General features: G+C 40.5%; 1 protein-coding gene and 1 pseudogene across 2 annotated transcripts in view; one reads left to right on the top strand and one right to left on the bottom strand.

Moving 5' to 3' along the window:
* The first annotated feature begins 836 nt into the window (after nt 1–836).
* LOC125918936 (heterogeneous nuclear ribonucleoprotein A1-like) lies at nt 837–3893 on the top strand (annotated as a pseudogene).
* Nucleotides 3894–15645: 11752 nt separating this feature from the next.
* Nucleotides 15646–26759, bottom strand: part of RESF1 (retroelement silencing factor 1) — a 47981-nt gene continuing 36867 nt past the window's right edge. The window contains exons 5-7 of one of the 2 annotated variants that reach the window (XR_007456623.1): nt 25998–26158; nt 17528–17638; nt 15646–15876 (exon numbers count right to left, since the gene is read on the bottom strand). Coding sequence is in view for 1 of the 2 variants with exons in the window: in XM_049625256.1 (XP_049481213.1) it covers nt 26142–26158 (17 nt within the window). In the remaining variant the exon portion in view is untranslated. Of the gene's footprint in view, nt 15877–17527; nt 17639–17898; nt 26159–26759 lie in introns of those variants that run through there. The other variant, XM_049625256.1, reaches the window with a different exon arrangement.

The raw sequence follows: 26759 nt of genomic DNA, 5'->3' as shown, positions 1-26759 counted from the left end.
AAAAAATAGTAAAGACTTCTAGGTTCTGGTTCTGCATGTTAGGAGACTGGAAGTCTCCGCTCTGTCCCAGCAAGAAGTAAAAACCTTAAAAGACTGAAGAATCAATTACTCTTCTTGGATCCAACTCTTCTTGGACAGCAACCCGCTGTTCCCAAGATTGGAGAGACCTACAGGTAAATACAGGGAGCAGAGACTCAAATGGAAACCACCATGAGAAACTTCCAGGATTGGAAACCCAATCTGCAACTGACAAATTGTTAGAGGCTCAACATGGACAAATATGAGAGTTAAAAACTCCAGAAGAACTCAGACATACAAAGGCCACTATACTTTTGTGAGTTATACCTCCAGGAGCTCTACATATCTCAGTTCTCACTGAGATCTACATATTACAGTTCTCACTGTAAATATTGGGAAAAAATCTCTTTGTGCTTCTGGTAGGAGGAGATGAAAAGGAACCAATTTGAAATATACCAGAGCACTGTGTTAAGAACAAGGTCTGCCTTCAGGGGTAACTGTTAACCAGAGCCTAACTAGTTAACCAGAGCCTAACTGAATTGCAAGATGGAAAATATCCAACTCCAGCCCACTCTAGCCATCCTGTCCCACCTAAGCTGGGAGAAAAAAACACAAAAATACTTGTAAATTTCAAAATCCAGAGAAATAGGTTCACCAAGATTGAGACCTAATCACAGGACTATAGAACGCTTCCCCTACTGCCACACTTTTTCACCACATTACTAAAGGCACCACATTACAGCAGGTTTTGTTTTTTTTTTTTAACCTGGTACATCCTGTCAAACTATCAAGAAAAATTGTAAGGCACAATAAAAGGCAAAAAACACAATTTGAAGAGATAGAGCAAGCATCAGAATCAGACATGGCAGGGATGTTGACATTATCAAACTGGAACTTAAAATAACTATGATTATATTTGCTGATGGCATGATACTGTATAGAGAAAACCCAAAGACTCCACCAAAAAACTACCAGAACTGCTAAATGAATTCAGTAAAATAGCAGGATACAAAATTGATAGGCAGAAATCTGCAGCATATCTATACTCTAATACTGAAGTAGCAGAAAGAGAAATTAAGGAAACAGTCCCACTTACAACTGCATCAAAAAGAATAAAACGTCTAGGTAAAGACTTAATCAAGGACTTTCTGCTGATGGACAGTGCCGAGGAAGCATCGTTAAAGTCTCCCCTCCCACCACCAGCATGTCTAAGTCAGAGTCTCCCAAAGAGCCTTCATCAGAGTTTTGAGCTTTGAGACAACCAATGAGAGTCTAAGGAGTCATTTTGAGCAATGGGGAATGCTCACACACTGTGGTAACAAGGGATCCAAACACCAAGCACTCCAGAGACTTTGGGTTTGTCACATGTGCCACTGTGGAGGAGGTGGATGCAGCCATGAATGCAGGGTCACACAAGGTGGATGGAAGAGTTGTGCCCAAGAGGGCTGTTTCAAGAGAAGATTCTCAAAGACCTGGTGCCCACTTAACTGTGAAAAAGATGTCGGTGGCATTAAAGAAGACACTGAAGAACATCATCTAAGAGATTATTTTGAAAAGTATGGGGAAACTGAAGTGATTGAAATCATGACTGACCGAGGCAGTGGCAAAAAGAGAGGCTTTGCTTTTGTAACATTTGATGACCATGATCTAGACAAGACTGTCATTCAAAAATGCCATACTGTGAATGGCCACAACTGTGAAGTAAGGAAAGTCCTATCTAAGCAAGAAATGGCCAGTTGTTCATCCAGCCAAAGAGGTCAAAGTGGTTCTTTCTGGAAATTGGAGGTGGTTTTGGTGGGAATGACAACTTTGGTCGTGGAGGAAACTTCAGTGGGCAAAGTGGCTTTGGTGGCAGTTCAGGTGGTGGTGGATATGGTGGCCGTGGGGATGGCTATAACAGATTTGGTGGATGGAAACAACTTTGGAGGTGGTGGAAAAGCTATAATGATTTTGGCAATTACAACAATCAATCTTCATATTTTGGACCCATGAAAGGAGGAAATTTTGGAGGCAGAAGCTTTAGCCCCTGTGGTGGTAGAGATGAAACCAAGGTGGCTATGGAGGTTTCAGCAGCAGCAGCAGTAGCTATGGCAATGGCAGAAGGTTTTAATCACTGCCAGAAAACAAAGGTTAGCAGGAGAGAAGATCCAGAGAAGTGACAGGCAAGCTACAGGTTACAACAGATTTGTGAACTCAGCCACGCACAGTAGTGGCAGGGCCTAGCTCCTACAAAGACATGTTTTAGACAATACTCATGTGTATGGGCAAAAAACTTGAGGACTGTATTTGTGACTAATTGTATAAGATATTATTTTAGTTTCTGTTCGTGGAAAGTGTAAAGCATGCCAACAAAGGGTTTTAATGTAGATTTTTTTTTTGCACCCATGCTGTTGATTGCTAAATGTAATAGTCTCATCATGATGCTGAATAAATGTGTCTTAAAAAATAAAAAACTTAATCAAGGAAGTGAAAGACCTATACTTCAAAAACTATAAAATACTAATGAAAGAAACTGAAGATGACACAAGCAAATGGAAATATATTTCATGTTCATGGGTTGGGAGAACCAATGTTAAAATGTCTATACTACCCAAAGCAATCTACAGATTTAATGCAATCCCTATCAAAATACCAACAGCACTGTTCACAAAACCAGAAAAAATAATCCTAAAATTTGTATGGAACCACCAAAGACCCCGAAGAGCCAAAGTTATCTTGAGAAAGAAGAACAAAGCTAGAAGAATCACATTCCCAGATTTCAAGATATATTACACAACTACAGTAATCAAGACAATATGTGGTACTAGAATGAAAATAGACACATAGGTCAATTGAATAGAATAGAGAGTTCATAAATAAACCCACACTTACATGGTTAACAAATCTATGACAAAGGAGGTAAGAATATGCATTGGGAAAAAGACAGCCTCTTCAACAAATGGTGCTAGAAAACTGGAAAGCTACATGGAAAAGAATGAAACTGAACCACTTTCTTATATCACACACACACACACACACACACACACACACACAAACTTAAAATGGATTAGGAGCTAAATGTGAGAGCTGCAACCATAAAACTCTTAGAAGAAAACATAGGCAGTAATTTCTTTAGCACTAGCTGTAGAAACATTTTTCTAGATGTGTCTCCTCAGGCAAGGGCAATAAGAGCAAACATAAACTGTTGGGACTGCACCAAAATAAAAAGCTTTGCACAGCAAAGGAAACCACAAACAAAACAAATAAGCAATAGGGGGGCCTAGGTGGCTCAGTTGGTTAACCACCCAACTCTTGTTTTCAGCTCAGGTCATGATCTCACAGTTTGTGAGTTCGAGCCTCACATCTGGCTCTGTGCTGACAGCACGGAGCCTGCTTGGGATCCTCTGTCTCCCTCTCTCTCTTCCCCTCCCCCACTTGCTCTCTATCTCTCTCTCTCTCTCTCTTAAAATAAATAAACTTTAAAAAAATATTTTAAAAAATAGGCAATATACTGAATGGGAGAAGATATTTGCAAATGACATATTTAACAGGGGATTAATATCCAAAATATATAAAGAACTTACACAGTTCAACACCAAAAAAACAAACAATCTGATTAAAAAATGAGCAGAGGACTTTAATAGACATTTCTTCAAAAAATCATACAGATGGCCAACAGACACATGAGAAGATGCATAACATTACTCATCATCAGGGAAATGCAAATCAAAACCACCAAGAAATATCACTTCACACCTGTCAGAAAGGCTAAAATAAAAAACATAAGAAACAACACGTGTTGGTGAGGATTTGGAGAAAAACGAAACCTTGAGCACTGTTGATGCGAATGCAAATTGGTGTAGCCACTGTGGAAAACAGTACGGAGTTTCCTCAAAAAAAATTAGAAATAGAAACACCACATGGGGGTGCCTGGATGGCTCAGTTGGTTGAGTATCTGACTCTTGATTTTGGCTCAGGTCATGATCTCACGATTTGTGAGATTGAATCCTGCATTGGGCTCTCACTGACAGCATGGAGCCTGCTTGGGATTCTCTCTCTCATCTCTCTCTGCCCCTCCCCCAACTTGTGCACTCTCTCTCTCTCAAAAATAAATAAATAAACTTAAAAAAAAGAATGTCTAAATTTGACACCAAGAAACACCATATGATCTAGTAATTTCACTACTGGCTATTTATCCAAAGAAAACAAAAACACTAATTCAAAAAAGATATATGCAACACTATGGTTATTGCAGCATTATTTACAATAACCAAAATATGGAAGCATCAGTGTCTATCAATACATGAATGGATAAAGAAGATGTGAGACACACACACACACACACACACACACACATATATATATGTATACATACATACACACAATGGAATATTACTCAGCCATAGAAAATAAGATCTTGCCATTGGGAACAACATGGATGGTGTGGGGCACTCCGATCAGGTGGGGGCCAGCAGCATGGGCAGTGAAAGAATTCACTCAAGGCAAAACAAAAGAGATAAAGCTTATTGAATATACTGCAAGGGGGCACCAAGCAGGGACAGCAAGGCAGTGCCTGCTATCTGCCACAAGGCAGTGGTAAGGGGTCACAGTTATAGAGTGGACTAAGGGAGTATGGGGGCATATGGGATTTTCCCTTTTTTGGTAATCTTAGGAACTGTGCCTGGTTGTAAGTAGCTCATTGGTCATTTAGGGCCTGTGGCCATTTCAAGGTGGGTCACTTAATGAGCCTGCTTGTATTTAGCTTGGTGGTCACTATGGGCCTTTTTGCCTTGCTCAGGTTTCCATTGCTCAAGCCTATTGCCTAAAAACAGCCCTGACATTGCCCCACCCCTGACAGATTAATAATGACAGATCTTTGGCATGTGGGAGGAGGTCTCATCTTCAGTAGCTTCTTCCTGCTCAATGAGGGGCATAGAGATATCCCTACCTTTGGGTCAACATTGGTCAGTTGGGAATTTATATGTAAGAATTACAAAGGACAGAGGCAGCCAAATCCAAGGTAGACAGCATGCATGAATCTCCCTGATTAAGAAAGGATCATCTGTCAGCTTGAATATATGACAGTGAAGGAATCTTGGAACCAGGCAGAGAGACTTCAGAAAAGACAGTAATATTATTACTATTATGAGAAAGAATAGCCCGAATAAAAGACCTTTGGTGGTTGACAAAAATCTTCCTCCAGTCCAGAAGTTTAACCAAGTAAAGGAGAGAGATAATTTAAAATGCCAATTTGAGTATTCATGTCTTTTAGTATCCCTGTCACAATTTTGTGGGAATCTGGAGTATATAACTAACACTGCTTTACTAGAGTTTCCTCCTTGAGCTACAGTCAGGATATCAAGGGCCATTTGGTTTTAGAGGGCCACCTTTTGAATTTGTAGGTGACTACGTGTTGGGCTTGGTGAAAGGTTAAAGGTTTGGCAAAAAACTCTATTTGTAACTTTGCATCAACAGAGGCCGTTCCTAAGACAAATACAGCTAAGGGATGACACCACCAAGAAGCCCTTTTTGTCTGATGTCTAACCTTAACAAATATCCTAATTATGAGGAATCACTGGCAAGTGGGAGAAGACTTCTCTGGGGATATGGGCATCCCCAAGTGTATCCTCTATTTAATCATAAGGAAAGTGGGGCCATCCACTATTTCTATCATAAGCCCATAATTAACCTTATGGAGTGGGGTACATTCCAGCTTTTGAGGAACAATTTTGTCATTCCAGCCACACAGAATTGGCCAAGGTGATATCTGAGTTATACAGCTGTTGGGCAGTCCGTCCCATTTTATAGCTGTTCAAATAATCATATGTCCATGGGGTTCTGTTATTATCAAGAACGAAGATTGTCTATACATGAGCTATTGTAGCAAATTCTCTGAAGGCTACTTAAGCCTTGTCTAGCTTAAGCAAACAACAAACATTCAAAGACAATCAGAAATTGAATTTAACATCCACAAAGGTGTGTTATTGAAACACAATTGTTCTCTCTAAAATCATCCTCATTTCAAATCAAGACTGAGTCATTTGAAAAACAAGTCCAATTTCAACAAACTTGGCCTAATTATTTACATAAGCTTAGTAAGAATAGTGATTGACCATATGGATTCTTTAAAACCTGTTTTACTGGAACTTTTCAAAAGGAATCTCTAGATTGAACTTTTAATAGACTCTCGAGGTCAGAAGTCAAGCCAAATACTTGCCATCAGACATGCCTGCAATACCTGGAGATTTGGCTGAATTTCTCTTCTCGAGGTTCCCAAAATATCTTCAGTTTCCTGCACCTGCCAGAAAGTGATATTCTTTACTCACCTGGTAACACTGCTGGGAACTCTGTAAGAAAGGTATCAGGCCAACATTTCCAAGGAGCTTCATTGGCTCCATAAAGTCAACCATAGTTCCTTAGAGCTGTCTGGTCATATCTGAATCTAGGCATGTCTCTCTCAAACATGATATTTCAGTCAAAGCCCTGGTAATATAGCCAATATTTCCAATGGTGTCCTGTTGCAAGGAGAACAGATTCTCATTGAACTTATGCAAATAATTACAATTGTCATGGAAGAAAGAATACTCACTAAGAATTTCTGAATATCAGAGGGTTCAACTAGGGAGAAAAGTAAAATATGTTTCAATTTGTTCACAAAAAGGATATTTAATCACATTTCTGTAAGTCATACATATTTTATTTAATTTTTATTTTATTTTTTTTCAATATATGAAATTTATTGTCAAATTGGTTTCCATACAATACCCAGTGCTTTTCCAAACAGGTGCCCTCCTCAATACCCATCACCCACCCTCCCCTCACTCCCTCCCCCCATCAACCCTCAGTTTGTTCTCAGTTTTTAAGAGTCTCTTATGCTTTGGCTCTCTCCCACTCTAACCTCTTTTTTTTTTTCCTACCCCTCCCCCATGGGTTTCTGTTAAGTTTCTCAGGATCCAAATAAGAGTGAAAACATATGGTATCTGTCTTTCTCTGTATGGCTTATTTCACTTAGCATAACACTCTCCACTTCCATTCATGTTGCTACAAAGGGCCATATTTCATTCTTTCTCATTGCCATGTAGTGCTCCATTGTGTATATAAACCACAATTTTTTATCCATTCATCAGTCGATGGACATTTAGGCTCTTTCCATAATTTGGCTATTGTTGAGAGTGCCGCTATAAACATTGGGGTACAAGTGCCCCTGTGCATCAGCACTCCTGTATCCCTTGGGTAAATTCTTATCAGTGCTACTGCTGGGTCATAGGGTAGGTCTACTTTTAATTTTTTGAGGAACCTCCACACTGTTTTCCAGAGGGGCTGCACCAGTTTGCATTCCCACCAACAGTGCAAGAGTGCAAGACTGTTTCTCCACATCCTCTCCAGCATCTATAGCCTCCTGATTTGTTCATTTTGGCCACTCTGACTGGTGTGAGGTGATATCTCAGTGTGGTTTGGATTTCTATTTCCCTGATGAGGAATGACATTGAGCATCTTTTCATGTGCCTATTTGCCATCTGGATGTCTTCTTTAGAGAAGTGTCTATTCATGTTTTCTGCCCATTTCTTCACTGGGTTATTTGTTTTTCAGGTGTGGAGTTTGGTGAACTCTTTATAGATTTTGGATACTAGCCCTTTGTCCGATATGTCATTTGCAAATATCTTTTCGCATTCTGTTGGTTGCCTTTTAGTTTTGTTGGTTGTTTCCTTTGCTGTGCAGAAGCTTTTTATCTTCATAAGGTCCCAGTAGTTCATTTTTGCCTTTAATTCCCTTGCCTTTGGGGATGTGTCAAGTAAGAAATTGCTGTGGCTGAGGTCAGAGAGGTCTTTTCCTGCTTTCTCCTCTAGGGTTTTGATGGTTTCCTGTCTCACATTCAGGTCCTTTATCCATTTTGAGTTTATTTTTGTGAATGGTGTGAGAAAGTGGTCTAGTTTCATTCTTCTGCATGTTGCTGTCCAGTTCTCCCAGTACCATTTGTTAAAGACACTCTCTTTTTTCCATTGGATGTTCTGTCCTGCTTTGTCAAAGATGAGTTGGCCATACGTTTGTGGGTCTAGTTCTGGGGTTTCCATTCTATTCCATTGGTCTATGTGTCTGTTTTTGTGCCAATACCATGCTGTCTTCATGATGACAGCTTTGTAGTAGAGGCTAAAGTCTGGGATTGTGATGCCTCCTGCTTTGGTCTTCTTCTTCAAAATTACTTTGGCTATTCGGGGCCTTTTGTGGTTCCATATGAATTTTAGGATTGCTTGTTCTAGCTTCGAGAAGAATGCTGGTGCAATTTTGATTGGGATTGCATTGAATGTGTAGATAGCTTTGGGTAGTATTGACATTTTGACAATATTTATTCTTCCAACCCATGAGCACGGAATGTTTTTCCATTTCTTAATATCTTCTTCAATGTCCTTCATAAGCTTTCTATAGTTTTCAGCATACAGATCTTTTACATCTTTGGTTAGATTTATCCCTAGGTATTTTATGCTTCTTGGTGCAATTGTGAATGGGATCAGTTTCTTTATTTGTCTTTCTGTTGCTTCATTGTTAGTGTATAAGAATGCAACTGATTTCTGTACATTGATTTTGTATCCTGCGACTTTGCTAAATTCATGTATCAGTTCTAGCAGACTTTTGGTGGAGTCTATCGGATTTTCCATGTATAATATCATGTCATCTGCAAAAAGCGAAAGCTTGATTTCATCTTTGCCAATTTTGATGCCTTTGATTTCCTTTTGTTGTCTGATTGCTGATGCTAGAACTTCCAACACTATGTTAAACAACAGCGGTGAGAGTGGGCACCCCTGTCATATTCCTGATCTCAGGGAAAAAGCTCTCAGTTTTTCCCCATTGAGGATGATGTTAGCTGTGGGCTTTTCATAAATGGCTTTTATGATGTTTAAGTATGTTCCTTCTATCCCGACTTTCTCGAGGGTTTTTATTAAGAAAAGTTGCTGAATTTTGTCAAATGCCTTTTCTGCATCGATTGACAGGATTCTATGGTTCTTATCTTTTCTTTTATTAATGTGATGTATCATGTTGATTGATTTGCGAATGTTGAACCAGCCCTTCCTCCCAGGAATGGATCCCACTTGATCATGGTGAATAATTCTTTTTGTATGCTGTTGAATTCGATTTGCTAGTACCTTATTGAGAATTTTTGCATCCATATTCATCAGGGATATTGGCCTGTAGTTCTCTTTTTTTACTGGGTCTCTGTCTGGTTTAGGAATCAAAGTAATACTGGCTTCATAGAATGAGTCTGGAAGTTTTCCTTCCCTTTCTATTTTTTGGAATAGCTTGAGAAGGATAGGTATCATTTCTGCTTTAAACGTCTGGTAGAACTCCCCTGGGAAGCCATCTGGTCCTGGACTCTTATTTGTCAGGAGATTTTTGATTACTGATTCAATTTCTTTGCTTGTCATGGGTCTGTTCAAGCTTTCTATTGCCTCCTGATTGAGTTTTGGAAGTGTGTGGGTGTTTAGGAATTTGTTCATTTCTTCCAGGTTGTCCAGTTTGTTGGCATATAGTTTTTCATAGTATTCCCTGATAATTGTTTGTATCTCTGAGGGATTGGTTGTAATAATTCCATTTTCATTCATGATTGTATCTATCTGGGTCATCTCCCTTTTCTTTTTGAGAAGCCTGGCTAGAGGTTTGTTAATTTTGTTTATTTTCTCAAAAAACCAACTCTTGGTTTCATTGATCTGCTCTACAGTTTTTTTAGATTCTATATTGTTTATTTCTGCTCTAATCTTTATTATTGCTCTTCTTCTGCTGGGTTTGGGGTGTCTTTGCTGTTCTGCTTCTATTTCCTTTAGGTGTGCTGTTAGATTTTGTATTTGGGCTATTTCTTGTTTCTTGAGATAGGCCTGGATTGCAATGTATTTTCCTCTCAGGACTGCCTTCGCTGTATCCCAAAGCGTTTGGATTGTTGTATTTTCATTTTCGTTTGTTTCCATATATTTTTTAATTTCTTCTCTAATTGCCTGGTTGACCCATTCATTCTTTAGTAGGGTGTTCTTTAACCTCCAGGCTTTTGGAGGCTTTCCAGACTTTTTCCTGTGGTTGATTTCAAGCTTCATAGCATTGTGGTCTGAAAGTATGCATGGTATGATCTCAATTCTTGTATACTTATGAAGGGTTTTTTTGTGACCCAGTATGTGATCTATCTTGGAGAATGTTCCATGTACACTCGAGAAGAAAGTATATTTTGTTGCTTTGGGATGCAGAGTTCTAAATACATCTGTCAAGTCCATCTGATCCAACGTATCATTCAGGGCCCTTGTTTCTTTATTGACTGTGTGTCTAGATGATCTATCCATTTCTGTAAGTGGAGTGTTAAAGTCCCCTGCAATCACCACATTCTTATCAATAAGGTTGCTTATGTTTGTGAGTAATTGTTTTATATATTTAGGGGCTCCCGTATTTGGTGCACAGACATTTATAATTGTTAGCTCTTCCTGATGGATAGACCCTGTAATTATTATATAATGCCCTTCTTCATCTCTTGTTACAGCCTTTAATTTAAAGTCTAGTTTGTCTAAGTATGGCTACTCCAGCTTTTTTTTTACTTCCAGTAGCATGATAGATAGTTCTCCATCCCCTCACTTTCAATCTGAAGGTGTCCTCCAGTCTAAAATGAGTCTCTTGTAGACAGCAAATAGAGGGGTCTTGTTTTTTTATCCATTCTGATACCCTATGTCTTTTGGTTGGCACATTTAGTCCATTTACGTTCAGTGTTATTATAGAAAGATATGGGTTTAGAGTCATTGTGATGTCTGTAGGTTTCATGCTTGTAGCGATGTCTCTGGTACTTTGTCTCACAGGATCCCCTTTAGGATCTCTTGTAGGGCTGGTTTAGTGGTGATGAATTCCTTCAGCTTTTGTTTGTTTGGGAAGACCTTTATCTCTCCTTCTATTCTAAATGACAGATTTGCTGGATAAAGGATTCTCGGCTGCATATTTTTTCTGTTCATCACATGGAAGATTTCCTGCCATTCCTTTCTGGACTGCCAAGTTTCAGTAGAGAATCGGTCACGAGTCTTATAGGTCTCCCTTTACATGTTAGAGCACGTTTATCCCTAGCTGCTTTCAGAATTTCCTCCTTATCCTTGTATTTTGCCAGTTTCACTATGATATGTCATGCAGAAGATCGATTCAAGTTACATCTGAAGGGAGTTCTCTGTGCCTCTTGGATTTCAATGCCTTTTTCCTTCCCCAGATCAGGGAAGTTCTCAGGTATGATTTATTCAAGTATAGCTTCAGCACATTTCCCTCTCTCTTCCTCCTCTGGAATACCAATTATGTGTAGATTATTTCTCTTTAGTGCATCACTTAGTTCTCTAATTTTCCCCTCATACTCCTGGAATTTTTAATCTTTTTCTCAGTTTCCTCTTTTTCCATAATTTTATCTTCTAGATCACCTATTCTCTCCTCTGCCTCTTCAATCTGTGCCATGGTTGTCTCCATTTGATTTTGCAGCTCGTTTATAGCATTTTTTAGCTCCTTCTGACTGTTCCTTAGTCCCTTGATCTCTGTAGCAATAGATTTTCTGCTGTCCTCTATACTGTTTTCAAGCTGAGCGATTAATTTTATGACTATTATTCTAAATTCACTTTCTGTTATATTATTTAAATCCTTTTTGATCAGTTCGTTAGCTGTTGTTATTTCCTGGAGATTCTTTTGAGGGGAATTCTTCCGTTTTGTCATTTTGGATAGTCCCTGGAGTGGTGCTGAACTGCAGGGCACCTCCCCTGTGCTGTCTTGAATAACTTGCGTTGGTGGGGGGGGCCACAGTCAGACCTGATGTCTGCCCCCAGCCAGACCTGATGTCTGCCCCCAGCCCACCTCTGGGGCCACAGTCAGACTGGTGTGTGCCTTCTCTTCCCCCCTCCTAGGGGCGGGGTTCACTGTGGGGTGGCGTGGCCTGTCTGGGCTACTAGCACACTGCCAGGCTTTGGTGCTGGGGATCTGAGGTATTAGCTGGAGTCGATTGGCAAGGTGCACAGGGGTGGGAGGGGCAGACTCAGCTCACTTATCCTTGGGTGATCCTCTTCGGGAGGGGCCCTGTGGCCCCGGGAGAGAGTCAGACCCGCTGCCAGAGGGATGGATCCGCAGAAGCACAGTGCTGGGTGTTTGCGCGGTGCAAGCAAGTTCCCTGGGAGGAACTGGTTCCCTTTGAGATTTTGGCTGGGGGATGGGCGAGGGAGATGGTGCTGGTGAGCGCCTTTGTTCCCCACCAAACTGAGCTCTGTCGTCTGGGGGCTCAACAACTCTCCCTCCCTTTGTCCTCCAGCCTTCCCGCTTTCTGAGCAGAGCTGTTAACTTATAATCTTCCAGATGTTAAGTCCCACTTGCTGTCTGAACACATTCCATCCGGCCCCTTCGCTTTTGCAAGCCAGACTCGGGGTCTCTGCTTGGCCAGCAGGCTGCCCCTCTGCCCCGGCTCCCTCCCGCCAGTCCGTGGAGCGTGTACTGCCTCTCCGCCCTTCCTACCCTCTTCCATGGGCCTCTTGTCTGCGCTTGGCTCTGGAGACTCCGTTCTGCTAGTCTTCTGGCAGTTTTCTGGGTTATTTAGGCAGGTGTAGGTGGAATCTAAGTGATCAGCAGGACGCGGTGAGCCCAGCGTCCTCTTACACCGCCATCTTCTCTCTGACCAGTCACAGATATTTTAACAGAAAATTTTCTCAATCTAGAAGAGCGAACATTATAGAACCTGTAATGTTTCAACCAAGAGTCACAAAAACTGTAATCATCTTTCTCAATTCATTCAGACCCACATTACCAATTCTAATTGTTTGGTTGCAGCTTTTTTGCTAGTTCTGGAAATTCTCACCAGTTCAATTTTATGATCTTAAAGACATCAAATACCTGTATTAATTAAAAAAAAAAAAAAAAAGTCCTTTTCATGACTTTCCTTGATGACAAAACTCATTTGCAAAAGCATCAGACATGGAAATCTGGTTATTTCTGTGACACATAACACCTCAATAATCAGAATATCAAGCAATGACCTTATACCAGAACATAAGATACCAAATAAACAAGACTAATTAGTCAAAAAAAAAAAAAAAAGGACTTCATTTATAATTAAAATCTCAGGGAAGTTTGTTAACAACCTTAGAAAATTAAAAAAAATAATAATGTTTATTTTTGAGAGAGAGTGCAAGTGGGGCAGGGGCAGAGAGAGAGGGACAGCAGTGAGCCCAATGCAGGGTTCATACTCCTGAGCTGAGAAGTTATGCCCTGAGCCGACGTCACTCAACCAACTGAGCCACCCAGGCGCCTCAAAAACCTTAGAAATTTTAAAAGCACATGCCTAAATAGGATTACTTACACATAATGAAGGTGGCAATAAGAGATTCTCCAGGAAGCCACACAATTCTTACCAAAACTTAGCTCCTTTAACATTGAGAGGTTTTAACTGTCTTAAGTAATCAAAGGCCTGATAAAGACAAAGCATAGAAGCTTTGGTTTTCTGCACAGATACATAAACCCCTTTGTTTACATTTTCTTATCAAGAGCAGACCAACAATCCAAGAAAACATTGTCTTTTGAACAGAGGGTAAAGAGTTTCAATCTTATACCAGTGTATGTTTTTTAAAATATTTTATTTATTAATTTTAATGTTTATTTATTTTTGAGAGAGAGAGAGACACACACACACAGAGTGTGAGCGGGGGAGGGGCAGAGAAAGAGAGGGAGACCGAAATCTGAAGCAGGCTCCAGGCTCTGAGCTGTCAGCACAGAACCCAACACAGGCCATGAGATCTTGACCTGATCACGACCTAAGTCGGACACTTAACCGACTGGGCCAACCAAGTGCCTCACCAGTGTATTTTTAAAATCCACTCATTTCAATCTTAGTCTGTCCTGACCACACATAAAATTCTTTTCTAAAGATTTCCATTCACAAACCTACAACTTTCTTTTGCATTCCGATTTTGTCCTAAGCCTTTTCTCTCTAAATAACCCACCTCATTTTAGGACAAAATTGTCTTCTTCCCTCAACACAAATGTATTCACATTCCTTCTATCCTCCTTATACATCTCCTGCTTTCCCACCTACAGAGTTGCTTTCCTTATCATCTCCATCAGTCTTAATGACATTTAGCAGGAGTTTAAATCTTAGAAACCTTCGTCTCCACCGAAAAGTAAGTAGTAACCAACTGTGAACTGTCTATTACATTAGGATTGTACACTAGCATATTACACTAGGTAGATTTTTGAATACATTTCATAATTTTTAGGAACATACACTTATCATAGTACAAATTTTCAGTAAGGCACAAAGCACATTTTCCAATAGATCCAAGTATCTTTAGTTTCTCTGAAATAAGAAGTCAAAAGTAGATCAACCTTATGTTTAGTAATTAATGTTTCAGTATATTATCTTACTTGGAAAAGACTTAGATTTCCAATGAATCCAACCCAATTTATCATTTAACTTAGCAAAACCTCAAAGTTTCAGGTTACCAAAGATTTTGAAAGCTATCTTAACAATTACCCATGAGAACTTTGAGACAGACAAAATTAACCATTATTTTAAGCCATTTTTTTTGCTAACAAATTGCAACAGAGATAACATGAGCTCATTTAACCTTTAGTAAACCCTGGTACAATAGAAGTTTTATATTTAATGTCGATAACTCTAAAGACCGATCTATTTTAGTTAAACCAACAAACTGTAGTTTGCTTTAAATATCAACTATGTTGCATCTGTGTCCACTAAAATCCATCAGTTTGTTCTCCATTGGCAATTTTTACCTAGGACACCTATAGGGAAATCTAATGTGGGTGGTTTGAGTCCATGTGCCTTCAGGGGAGGGGAAAGATGGTGGAGTAAAAGAGAGGTCATCTAGAAGGTCTGCAGTGTCAGATGAGCCATGAAACCAAGCAAGACACATTCTGCATGTTTTGTAAAGGTTGGGATTTGGGGGACAAAGCCATAAAGGTCTGCATATATGGGAACTCTGACCATCTAGAGGAGTTCCAGCAAAAGAGGTCAAGCTGGAAAGTAAATTATAAGAAAGGTTTCCATGAATGTCCACACCTCTTGATCTGGGAGTTTGTATTGAGGCCAGGAAACATTATATTAAAAGATGAGACATTTTTCCTTAAAACTTGGGGGTCAAATGTGTTCCCATTTTTAAGAATACAGCCCAGGGGCGCCTGGGTGGCGCAGCTGGTTAAGCGTCCGACTTCGGCCAGGTCGGATCTCGCGGTCTGTGAGTTCAAGCCCCGCGTCAGGCTCTGGGCTGATGGCTCGGAGCCTGGAGCCTGTTTCCGATTCTGTGTCTCCCTCTCTCTCTGCCCCTCCCCCGTTCATGCTCTGTCTCTCTCTGTCCCAAAAATAAATTAAAAAAAAAAAAAAAAAAAAAAAAAGAATACAGCCCAAGGGCAGGTCCAAAGAATACACATACAGAATCTGAAATAGAGGGGGTGTGCTCATAGTGGGAAAGTCTGGCTGCTGGTTTCCAAAGGGGTGGCCCACCAAAGGGAACAGAGCTCCAACTTGTGGTCACGATTTCAGTCAGGGCATCCCACTGATCTGAAAAAGGACCAGACCTTATACAGGACAACTGACTCTACTAGGGTGTCCCAAGGAGAGAGTCAGAGCAAAGGGCAATTTTAATCCTTGCTGGGGCATCCCCTGCAACACAGAAAGCTGAACACCAGGTGGCCAAATTGGGTTGGAGAAAGGATGGGGAGGACTTACCATTCAGACACGTCAGAATGTGTTTTGCCTATAGATCAAGATGGCAACTGGATCTCCAGGAAGGAAGGAAACGTGGGGGGCGTGGTGAAAGAAACACAGCAGTTGAGAGTCAGCCAGTGTCATGAAAGTGTCCCAACTGGGTCCGTAGAGTGTGCAGACTCACCCTAGACAAGTTACAGATGGAGTGTCAGAGGAGGGGAAAGCAGTTCTTTGCCCTCACACGCCTGGGCAGTCTGACCTGTTGCCTCAGACTTTGGACCACATGAGGGAGATGACCCAGCCAGAACTTCAGAAGTCTGAGGAATACTAGGGTTACACTGTGGAAATGCCAAAGAAAGAAAGGAGAGGGAGGGAAGAATCCCTCTGAAGGGCAAAGAGGGAAATCCCTCACCCTTCTAGGAAAGAATGGTCTGGTGGGTTCCCCCTGGATCTTCGGATCCTTACTGAGGGGTAACCTCACTGGAGTTTGTCAGTTCCCCAAAGAGTACTAGAGTCGGTTCACTGAGGGAAAGTCCCAAGATATTCCTGGAGAATCTGGGGACAGTCCCAGGCTAACAAAGGGTCCCAATACGGGCCACCAAATGTGGGGCACTCTGATTGGGTGGGGGCTGGCAGCACGGGTAGTGAAAGAATTCATCCAAGACAGAATGAAAGAGACACAAGTTTATTGAATACACTGCAAGAAAGTAGCGGGCAGGACAGCAAAGGAGAGATTGTCTGCCACAAGGCAGTGGCGAGGGTCCATAGTTAAAGAGCTGAGTAAGGGAGTATGGGGACATATGGAATCTTCCCTTTTTTGGTAATCTTAGGAACTGTGACTGGTTGTAAGCAGTCCATTGGTCATTTAGGGCCTGTGGCCATTTCAAGGTGGGTCGCTTAATAAGCCTGTTTGTATTCAGCTTGGTGGTCACCATGGGCCCTTTGCCTTGCTCACCTCTCCTTTGTTCAAGCCTATTGCCTACCAGTGGCCCTCACAGATAGACCTAGAGGGTATAGAGCTAAATGAAATAATTCATGTGGGACCCAAGGAATTTAACAAAAATCCCCTACCCCTGGACAAGCAGAGCAAGACTAACTCCATTTTGTGCTACACCCACCATCTCATATATAACCCCCACATGACCTACTTGTTGCTCAAGACACTCCCCCACCCTAGTCAAGCCACTGAGCACACCCTTACTGGAGACCGGCTCATATAGGAATACGGAACCACTAACCACCAAAGAATGTAAACCCCACCTTTTGCCCGCTAAACTTGCGCGCCAATTCTGACCAGAGTGATAGGCTAGTTCAAACAGTTACTATAGGGTAAATTGTAATTCAATTGGCCACCTGTGTGTGGACTAACATGACTATGCAACTTTCTGTGTGTGTTACAATCTCATTGGCCACTGGCCCCTATAAAACTGCTACGCCTTTTAACGTAGGGGTCCAAGTCCCTGCTCTGCTGTGTCGGGTATACTTGGGCCCAAGCTCAAGCTTGCAAATAAACCCTCGTGCGTTTGCATCAGTATCGGCTCCTTGGTGGTCTCTTGGATTTGAAATCGGGGGCATTACAATTCAGAGAAAGACAAAGGCTGTATGATTTCATTCATATGTGGAATTTAAGAAGCAAATGAACAAACAAAGACAAAAAAGAGACAAACAAAAAAATATACTCTTAAACACAGAGAACACACTTGTGGTTGCCAGAGCAGTGGTGGGTGGAGGGATGAACCTAACAGATAAAGAGGATTAAGCACAACAGATAAATAAACTGTGAATAACATTTTAAACAGCTTTATTGAAGTATAATTCACATATCATCCAATTTACCCTTTTAAAGTGTGCAATTCAGGGGTGCCGGGCCGGTTCAGTCAGTAGTAGAGCATGGGATTTGTAATCTCAGGGTCGTGAGTTCACAACCCACGTCAGCTGTGGAGCCTACTTTAAAAAAAAATTAAATTAAATTAAAAAGTAAAGTGTGCAATTCAATGGTTTTAGTGTATTCAATTATGCTCCCATCATCACAATCAATTTTAGAACATTTTCATCACCTCAAATAGAAACCACGTAGTCTTTACCTATGACCCCCCCCCCCTCCCCTGCCCAATCCCTCCACACTTTGTGGAGTACTTTGTGACTGGCTTCTTTCATTTAGCATAATCTTTTCAAGGTTCTTTCAGGTTATATAAGCACTTCATTACTTTTTACTGATGAATAACATTCCATAGTACAAATTTACCACAAGTTGTTTGTTTTGCTTTGTCTATTCACCAGATGAAGAACATTTGCGTTGTTCCTCCTGTTCTATTTAGCATATGAAAGCCTAGTCCTCTGAGATTACCTTTCAATTCCCAAGCAGTTTTTGAGCACAGGTATTTTTATCATTTTTATCACAGCTCCAAATTACTTCTTGGTTGGCTCATGAATGCAATCCTTGCTGAAATATATTCTGAAAACCCATAATAAAATTAAAGGATTTTGTTTTGTTTTAAAATCAGTTTATAAGACTTTTCAGAAATGTTTCTGGCAATATAGTTACTCTTTTATTTTCTTTTGTAAAATTATATGAATAAAATATTTTTTAACATCAAGAGTAAACTGACTCACAAAGACGGGGAAAAGAAATCAAAAGCCATATTCGGATGAAAAGGAACTTTTTTCCAGGAGACATAACAATGAAGCTTATGGAATTAGAACATTCTTGCCTCTCTTTTGAATCCTTCCTCAGTATAAAATTGCTGAAGAATGGGGCATCCAACTTCAGCTCAGGTTCATGATCTCGTAGTTCATGAGTTCCAGCCCCATGTCCTGCTCTGTGCTGACAGCTGGGAGCCTGGAGCCCGCTTTGGATTCTGTCTTCCTCTCCCTGCCCATCTGCCACTTGCGTTCTGTTTCTCTCTCAAATATAAACGTTAAAAAAAAGAAGAAGAAGAAGAAGTAGAAGAGTAAAAAGAAGAAGAGTAAAAAAGAGTAGAAGAGTAAAAAAGAGAAGAGTAAAAAAAAGGAGTAAAGAGTAAAAAGTTAATCAAGTTAGGAGGCATCTATCTTTACTCATGACTCGAAAATACAAAGCAGCAGTGTAGGGCAGTGTTCATCTTGATGCCCGTGTTCACGTTCTGTTGCTTCCATTTGCCATCCGTGTGTTTTCGGGACAAATTACACACCCCCTCGTCATCTCAAGAGTCCTCATCTGTAACTAAGGATTATAAGACAAGTTTTCTGTGGGAATCTTACTGCGCAATGGAATGTTTCACAAAATATGGGTATAAATATGAGGGGAAAAAAACAAGAAATCACACTGTGCGACAGTATCTTTCAATTTTCTTCAATTTCATGCAATTAACTCAAGAAGAGTCTTGGTTTGAGCCAGTAGGGCTCTTCCTTAACACCTGTCTAAAACATTTGCAAGACAGAGAGAGCAGGTAGTTACCTAACTAAAATTTTAAAATGTTGTTGGCTTTAGCATTTAGTAATTTGAGTAAAGTATTTATTAATGCCACCCTCCTGAAGGCCCTTAACCCTGAAATTTGCTCCACTGTCTAGACTTCATGCCAGGCTCAAGTACAAGGAGTCACTTACATTTTCTTATCTTCTGCCTCTTTAAACAAATGGAATTGTCCTTGGCCCCAGGGTAAACAAAATCAAGCTATAAAGTGAGTACAGCTCACTAATAAAAGATTCCCAGTGATTTGGTAGAAAACTGAAAGAAGGGAATAGGGAAAGGACAGGGAATGTAAAAGCCACATATTTTTCATTTTCTGTAAGTGTGAAATCATCCAAAACGGGCCAACCGTTTGGTTGAGTGTTTACAATGTCCTCTCCATTGCCGCCACTGGGGAAGCAGAACAAGGTAAGACTCACACTGTGAACTGTAACAGCCCAAACTCTTGGTTTTGTGGCTCAGGTTTATTCTTTCTTGTTTTCTCCCTGGCTGTCCCCTGTGGGTCCTCCACCTTCCAGAATTCCCAGTGAAGTACCTTCTCCTTAGGGTCTTACTTCTAGGACAGTAAATGTGCTTCTCTTGACTGGCAGGAGTATTGCTAACGGGGAGCACCCCAGGCAAAACGTTGTTTTATATGTTCCAGTTTTACTTTAAATTTTTGTGTTGGTTTGCATTGTGTGCCAACATTCACTCCTGCTTGTTTTCATTTTATATTTATTTACCTTCAGAAGAGAAAATTTAAACTTTTTTTTCCAAATCTTTTGATCTGATTCATATGCTAGAATGATGCCCCCACCAATGGTCTGTGATCCCAGATTTAGTAGGAGTCAAAGAATACACTAGGATTTAGAATCAGAGAGCAGTGATTTCATCCTGACCTTCCAACTAGCTGATAGTCAGGTTGTGACTATCTGAGAGAGACAATGTTGGCCCTTGAAATACAGAATTCAGAGATGCAGTTTTTGCCTTGAAACAAAATACTAGCCTGAACCTGTGCAAAGAAAAATCATAGGAAAGCATTTTTCATCCAACTAGCATTTATTGAATACCTACTATAATGCCTGGCACTGTTCTACATAGCATACAATCATGGTCAAAAGTACAGACTCTAGAATCAGACTTAATCAGTTCAAATCTCAGTTCTGCCACTTACTAGTCGTGTGACCTTGGACTATGTACTTTACTAATCTGTGCTTCCATTTCTCCATCTATAAAAGGAGAATAGTGAGAAGTACCTACCCCAGAACATTATTATGAGGACAAAATGAGTTCATATTTTTAAAGCACTCATGGTAGTGCATTTTAAAGCACTCATTTCCTAGCATATAGAAAATGGTATATAAGTTTTTGTTAAAGAAATAAAAATAGGCACCAAGAAACAAGGCAAAGCCCTGTTTGCAGAGATTTAAATTCTAGCAGGGAGAGAAACAATAAGCTAATAAACATATCATATAACAAAACACTGTGATAGATACTAGGAGGAAAAATGAATGAGCCCCAAGGATGAGGGTGTACTTTGGATAGTGTGGCCTAGGAAAGTGTCCCTGAAAAGTGACTGTAATAGTCAGGGTTTTCCAGAGAAACAGAAGCAGGATGGATGGATGGATGGATGGATGGATGGATAGGAAGAGAGAGAGAATGAGAGAGAGATTTATTATACGGTATTAATTAGCTCATATGATTGTGGAGGCCAAGAAGTCCCAAGATCTGATGTGTACAATCTGGAGATGCACAAAAGCTAATGGTACAGCTCTATAGCCTGACAGCCAACACATGATGGTAGATTCCAGTCCAAGTCTGAAGACCTGAGAACTAAGGAGCAGCAGAGGCAGGAGATCAATGTCCCGGCTCATGAAGTCAGGCAGAAAGCTAATTCAACTTTCCTTCTACTTTTTGTTTTAATAAGGCCCTTCACAGATTAGATAATACTCACCTACACTGAGAAGGGCAAACCACTTTACTCAGTTCCCCAATTCAAATGCTAATCTCTCCTGGAAACACCCTCACAGACATACCCAAAAATAGTTTAATCAGATATCTGAGCATCCCATGATCTAATCAAACTGACATAAATTTTAACTATCACAGTGACATCTGAGTGCCTATACAAAGAGGGTCGGGGAATGTACCATGTAGCTATCTGAGGAGATATTTTTCCAGGCAGAAAGAACAGTAAGTACAAAGGCCCTGGGGTAGAGTATTTCTAACATTCAAGGAGCTACAAAAAAGCCACTGAGACTGGAGTGAAGTAAACTTATAAGGATGTTCACTGAGCCCAAAACTGCATCTTAGAGCTCTGGAAGTAGCCCTACACACAAGCTATTTGAAATAACCCAAGAATTGATCATTGTCACCTATAGATAGTGGGATTTGAGGTCATTTTAAATTTCTTTTGAATTTTCCCAATTTGCCTCTATAGACTTACTCTCTTTAGAATCAGGGAATAAAAAAAAAAAAAACTTTAAAACTTATGGAGTTAAATCTGTCGTTTTGGTTTTTTTTTTTTTTTTAATAGTTGAAGAAACTGAAGGAAGAGAACTTATATCTCCAGATGCTGCAGAAACTTAAATCTTGGTTGTTTTATTCCTACTTCTGGGAGTCTTGGCACCAGCATGCTCAAACTGATAAGCCTCCCTTACTTCATGAAGGTTCTAACTGGTGAAGTACTGGACTCTTACCATGAGCAGGCAGCCAGGAACTAGAGGACATTGGTTAGGGGAGCAAGTCACCAAAAGTGATAACCCAAGAAAACAGGAAGCCACTCAATCTTCTCACCCAGCGGGACTTCCAGACTTTGATCTTGTATGTAAGGTCCACAAAAGTGGAACTCCTTCAAGTCATTCTACCTAATATAGTCATAGCTAAGTTGTAACTGTAATTTGCCTAAAATTTAGCAAAAAAAAAAAACAACTTAGCAAAAAAAAAAATTATTTTACTTAGCATACTTTCCTATAGTGAAAGAATAATTATGTAGAAAAGTGAGTTTTAAAAATTGATTCACCAGGGCGCCTGGGTGGCACAGTTAGTTGAGCATTCAACTCTTTTTTTTTTTTTAATATTGTATTTATTTTTGAGAGAGAAGACACCAGTGGGGGAGGGGCAGAGGGGGTAGGGGGGGAGAGAGGATCTGAAGTGGGCTCCTCGCTGACAGCAGAGAACCCGATGCGGGGCTTGAACCCACAAACCATGAGATCATGACCTGAGCTGAAGTCGGATGCTCAACCAACTGAGCCACCCAGGCACCCAAGCATTCAACTCTTGATTTCAGCTTGGGTCATGATCTCATGGTCATGAGATCAAGCTCTGAGAGTTTATTGTTTCTCTCCCATGCCCAGTGTGGAGCCTGCTTAAGATTCTCTCTCCCTCTCTTCTTTCTGCCCCTCTCTTGCTTGCGCTCTCTCTCTAAAAAACATAAAAATAAAAATTGATTCATCTGTTCCACAAGCATCTATGGAGGGACTCCTAGGAGAAAGGCACTGTGCTGTACAGTAAACAAAGTGTCTCAGAGAACTTAGAGCCCAGTGGGAGACACAACATGGAATAAGCATGCAAATGGTTATATCCTTACAGCTGAGGTTTGCGCTAGGAAGGAAAAGGTGGAGTGCAAAGAAGACTATGACTAAGACTATCCCATCTAGACTGGGATGCCTTGGGATGCATCCCAGGAAGTGCTATTTAAGTTGACATCTAAAAGATGAGACCTAGAGGAGCAGAAAGAAATGTTGAAGACAAGGGGAATGTTCCAGGAAATAGAACTGCAAATGTGATGGCCTTGAATGTCAGAGGAATTGGGGGTGTTCAAAGAAAGGAGGGAACCTTGGGTGTTGGGAAACAGTGAGAGAGATGGGGAGTGTTGAGACCTGAAAATTGACACTACAGCAAGAGCCAATGCAGTGCCTTTCACTTGGATGAAGAACATTGAAATTACCTTCGGAGCAATGCCAAGTCAATGAAGACCTTATGCAGAGGGCTGATAATATTTTTACTCTAATATTTTATCTAAAGATATCACTCTGTGGCACCTGAGTGGCTCCGTTGGTTAAGCACCCAACTTTGGCTCAGGTCATGATCTCGAGGTTTGTTAGTTTGAGCCCCACATCAACCTATCTGATGTCAGCGTGGAGCCCACTTTGGATCCTCTGTCCCCCTCTTTCTCTGCCCCTCCCCTGTTCACTTATTCTTTCTCCCTCAAAAATAAATCAATATTGGGGTGCCTGGGTGGCTCAGTTGGTTAAACATCTGACTTTGGCTCAGATCATGATCTCTAGTTTGTGAGTTCGAGCCCCACATTGGGCTCCGTGCTGACAGCTTGGAAACTGAAGCCTGCTTTGGATTCTGTCTGTCTGTCTGTCTGTCTCTCTCTCTTCCCTTCCCCCACTCACATACTCTCTCTCTCAAAAATAAACATTAAAAAAATATTTTAAAACACCACTCTGAAGATTCAAAGTGTAACAAACACAACCACATTTTATTTCCCATAAATTACCACATTAAGCTAAAGGAACTAGATATACTGTAGATGCAAAATCAGAGGTAACTGTGTAGCTTCTGTACTTAGAAGATACAAGTCTTAATATTGATTAAAAATATTTACGCTGTATTGACAGCCTACTAATAATTACGTGGGAAAATAAAAATCTGATTTTAACAACGTCCACAGATCTTTATTATTTTGGTTGGCTCAAAACAAGTATTGTCATTTTAATCTGGTTTAAATAAGTGAGCAGTTAGGGGTACCTAGCTGGCTTGGTAGAGTATGAGACTCCTGATCTCGGGGTTGTGAGTTCAAGCCCCATGTTGAGTGTAGAGATTATAAATAAATAAACTTAAAAAAAAATAGGTAAGTGAACTAAGAAAAAAATGAAAGTAAGATATGAAACTAAGATTAGATCATAGAGTCTGTTTGACAAGAGAATTTTGTTTACCTACAAATTGTAAAAAATGCCCAGTCATTGTCATTTTTGTCAAATTTTGTCAACTTTGCATAAGACCACCAGAGAAAACTACTCAAAGTTGAGAGTTGAGTTTATTAAATTTACTGCAGGAGAGGACAGTGCCACCTTGACTCAATTGTGACTGGGAAGGAGGGGAGGAGGGTGGATTAAGGAAGGGTTAAGGATTAAGGCTTTGAAGGTCTAGACTTTAGTGGTTTAAAGAAGATCCTTCTAGACAGAGACCTGGTTGGAACTGGCAAAGTTTATGACAGCAAAGTGAGGATTTAAAGTAATTTTCGATAAGTAAACTGTTGTCAGAGAAGCAAGCTTTTTTCCAGGTGAGCAAGCTGTTATCTTAATAGCAAATGTTCCTACAGATGATCTTCCCAGATACACTGACTGGCAAGCACATCCTAAAGCAAATAGTGAAGTTATGTAGTCTTTATTTTCCTGGGCAAGATTATCCTGGAACAAAAAATTAAAGCAAATAGCCTCAATTTCCACTTTTCCTTTAAAGAATTCTCCTTTTAAAATCCACTAATGCAAGAGATCAATGAGCTATAGTTCAGAAAAATAATTGCTTAGTTGGTGGAGAATGCAACTTTTGATCTCAGAGTTGTGAGTTTAAGCCCCGTGAGCATAGAACTTACTTAAAAAAAAAAACAAAAAACAGATAAAAGTGAAAGGCCATACAATGGAATATCATTTAGCCATAAAAAGGAATAAAGTACTGATACATTCTACATGAATGAACCTTTAAAACATCATACCAAAGGAAAGGAGCTAGCTACAAAGGCCACATATTATATATCATTTCATTCATAAGAAATATGCAGGATAGGCAAACCCAGAGGCAGAAAGTAGATGAGTGATTACCTAGGGCTTGGAGGAAGGGAAATGGAGGGACACCACTAAGGGTACAGGCTTTCTTTTAAGGATAATGACAATGTTCTGGAATCAGATAGTGGTGATGGTTGCACAACTTTGTGAATATATTTTAAAGAAAATCACTTCATGGTGTCGTACCTGGGTGCCTCAGTCAGTTGAATGTCAGTTGAGTGACTCTTGTGGGATCGAGTCCCATGTTGGACTCTGCACTGGGCATGAAGCCTGCTTGGGATTCTCTCTCTCTCTCCCTCTGACCCTTTCCCCTGCTTGTTCTCTCTCTCTCTCTCTCTCAAAAATATAATTAATTAATTGTACACTATGTAAATGTGCATTACACCTCAATTTTTATTTACTTACATTTAAATATTTATTTATGTTTGAGAGAGAGAGCACAAGTAGGTGAGAGACAGAGACAGAAGGGAACAGAGGATCTGAAGCAGGCTCCATGCTGACAGCAGAGAGCCCAATGCAGGGCTCGAAAGTGAGATCATGACCTGAGCAGAAGTTGGATACTTAACAAACTGAGGCACCCAGGTGCCCCACATCTCAATTTTTAAAAGACAAGGAAAAGACTGAATAGGACCATCCCTGACCTCCACCCCTTGGTTCCTGGGCTCATATATTTAGCTACGAGGGAAAGGTATAGTTGCTGTCTACTGATTTAAGTCAATTATTCATCCTGTAAAACAGCATCTCAATCCTGTAAGGTAATTTTCTTTCCGCTAATGTAGTAACTGGATTTTTAGCAGGCCAATCTACCATTTTGTCAAGCCAGATGCTTTTGGGTTGTTGGAGCTTGTGATAATGTTGGTGTATCCTGAGTGTAATTCCATTCTATTATGTCCTTCCATATAAACAAGTTCCTTGGTCTGAAGTGATATGTATGGAACATAAATGGCAATGAGTATGGTCTTCTGTTTAGTGCTGGTGGAGCGCTTGGGGCAGGAAAAGATTAATTCATTTCTGAAATATGTTTCTATGCCCAGGAGAACAAACTGCTGCTCCTTCCATGATGAAAAGTGTCCAATGTACTCACCTGCCTCCAAGTAGCTCATCAGTTCCTTGGAGAATGGCGTGCTCTGTCTGGAACTCAGCATGGCTTTGACTCACAGCACACGGGTACCCAGCAGAGGCAGAAGTGAGGGGAGGTCCACGCAGAGCCTACTTCCCTGCTGCCATCTCACTTTATAGATAGGCCTAGTAAGCAAACACCAGGGTGGCTGGTGAAAGAGGTTGACTGACACCCACAGTACTGGATATACTGTTTCTGACCAGCAAGTCAACCCATTAGCCCCTGTCCATGAATCAATGTTAATTCATACATCAGGATACCTATCCACCAAAGTCCAAAGTTGATAACCAGATGCAATGGCTCGTCAGTCACTCTCATACTTGCTTAATAGGTTTATCAAACCAGATAGGGAATTCTGTTCTGATAGTTATTTATTGTTGTTTTTGTTGCCTGTTTAGACTAGTCAGTTTGTAGATGCTATAAAGGTGAATGAACCAGTACTTTATCTCTGCTTCACTTTAATCACATCCAAGAATCTGCTCTTATAAAGGCCGTGGGGTATTTCAGTATAAGTAACTCAAAAGTCATTTAAAAGAACTACTCTCATCTGTTCCTGGTGGCAGGCTATAACAAGGTTGGCTTTATCACTGTCATTTAGTATCATTTCTAAGTAGGGCTATAAAATAGTTCTGGCTGGAGTCAGCATACTAAACAAACCCAGTTCATAAACCAGGACCCTACTTTCTTTTCATTCACTCCTCATGCAGCCATATGTGTGGACTGAGG

Source organism: Panthera uncia, chromosome B4, assembly GCF_023721935.1.
Source record: "Panthera uncia isolate 11264 chromosome B4, Puncia_PCG_1.0, whole genome shotgun sequence".
Taxonomy (NCBI): domain Eukaryota; kingdom Metazoa; phylum Chordata; class Mammalia; order Carnivora; family Felidae; genus Panthera; species Panthera uncia.
The sequence above is the reverse complement of the archived record's forward strand: the minus strand, read 5'-3'. Positions and strand labels throughout refer to the sequence as shown.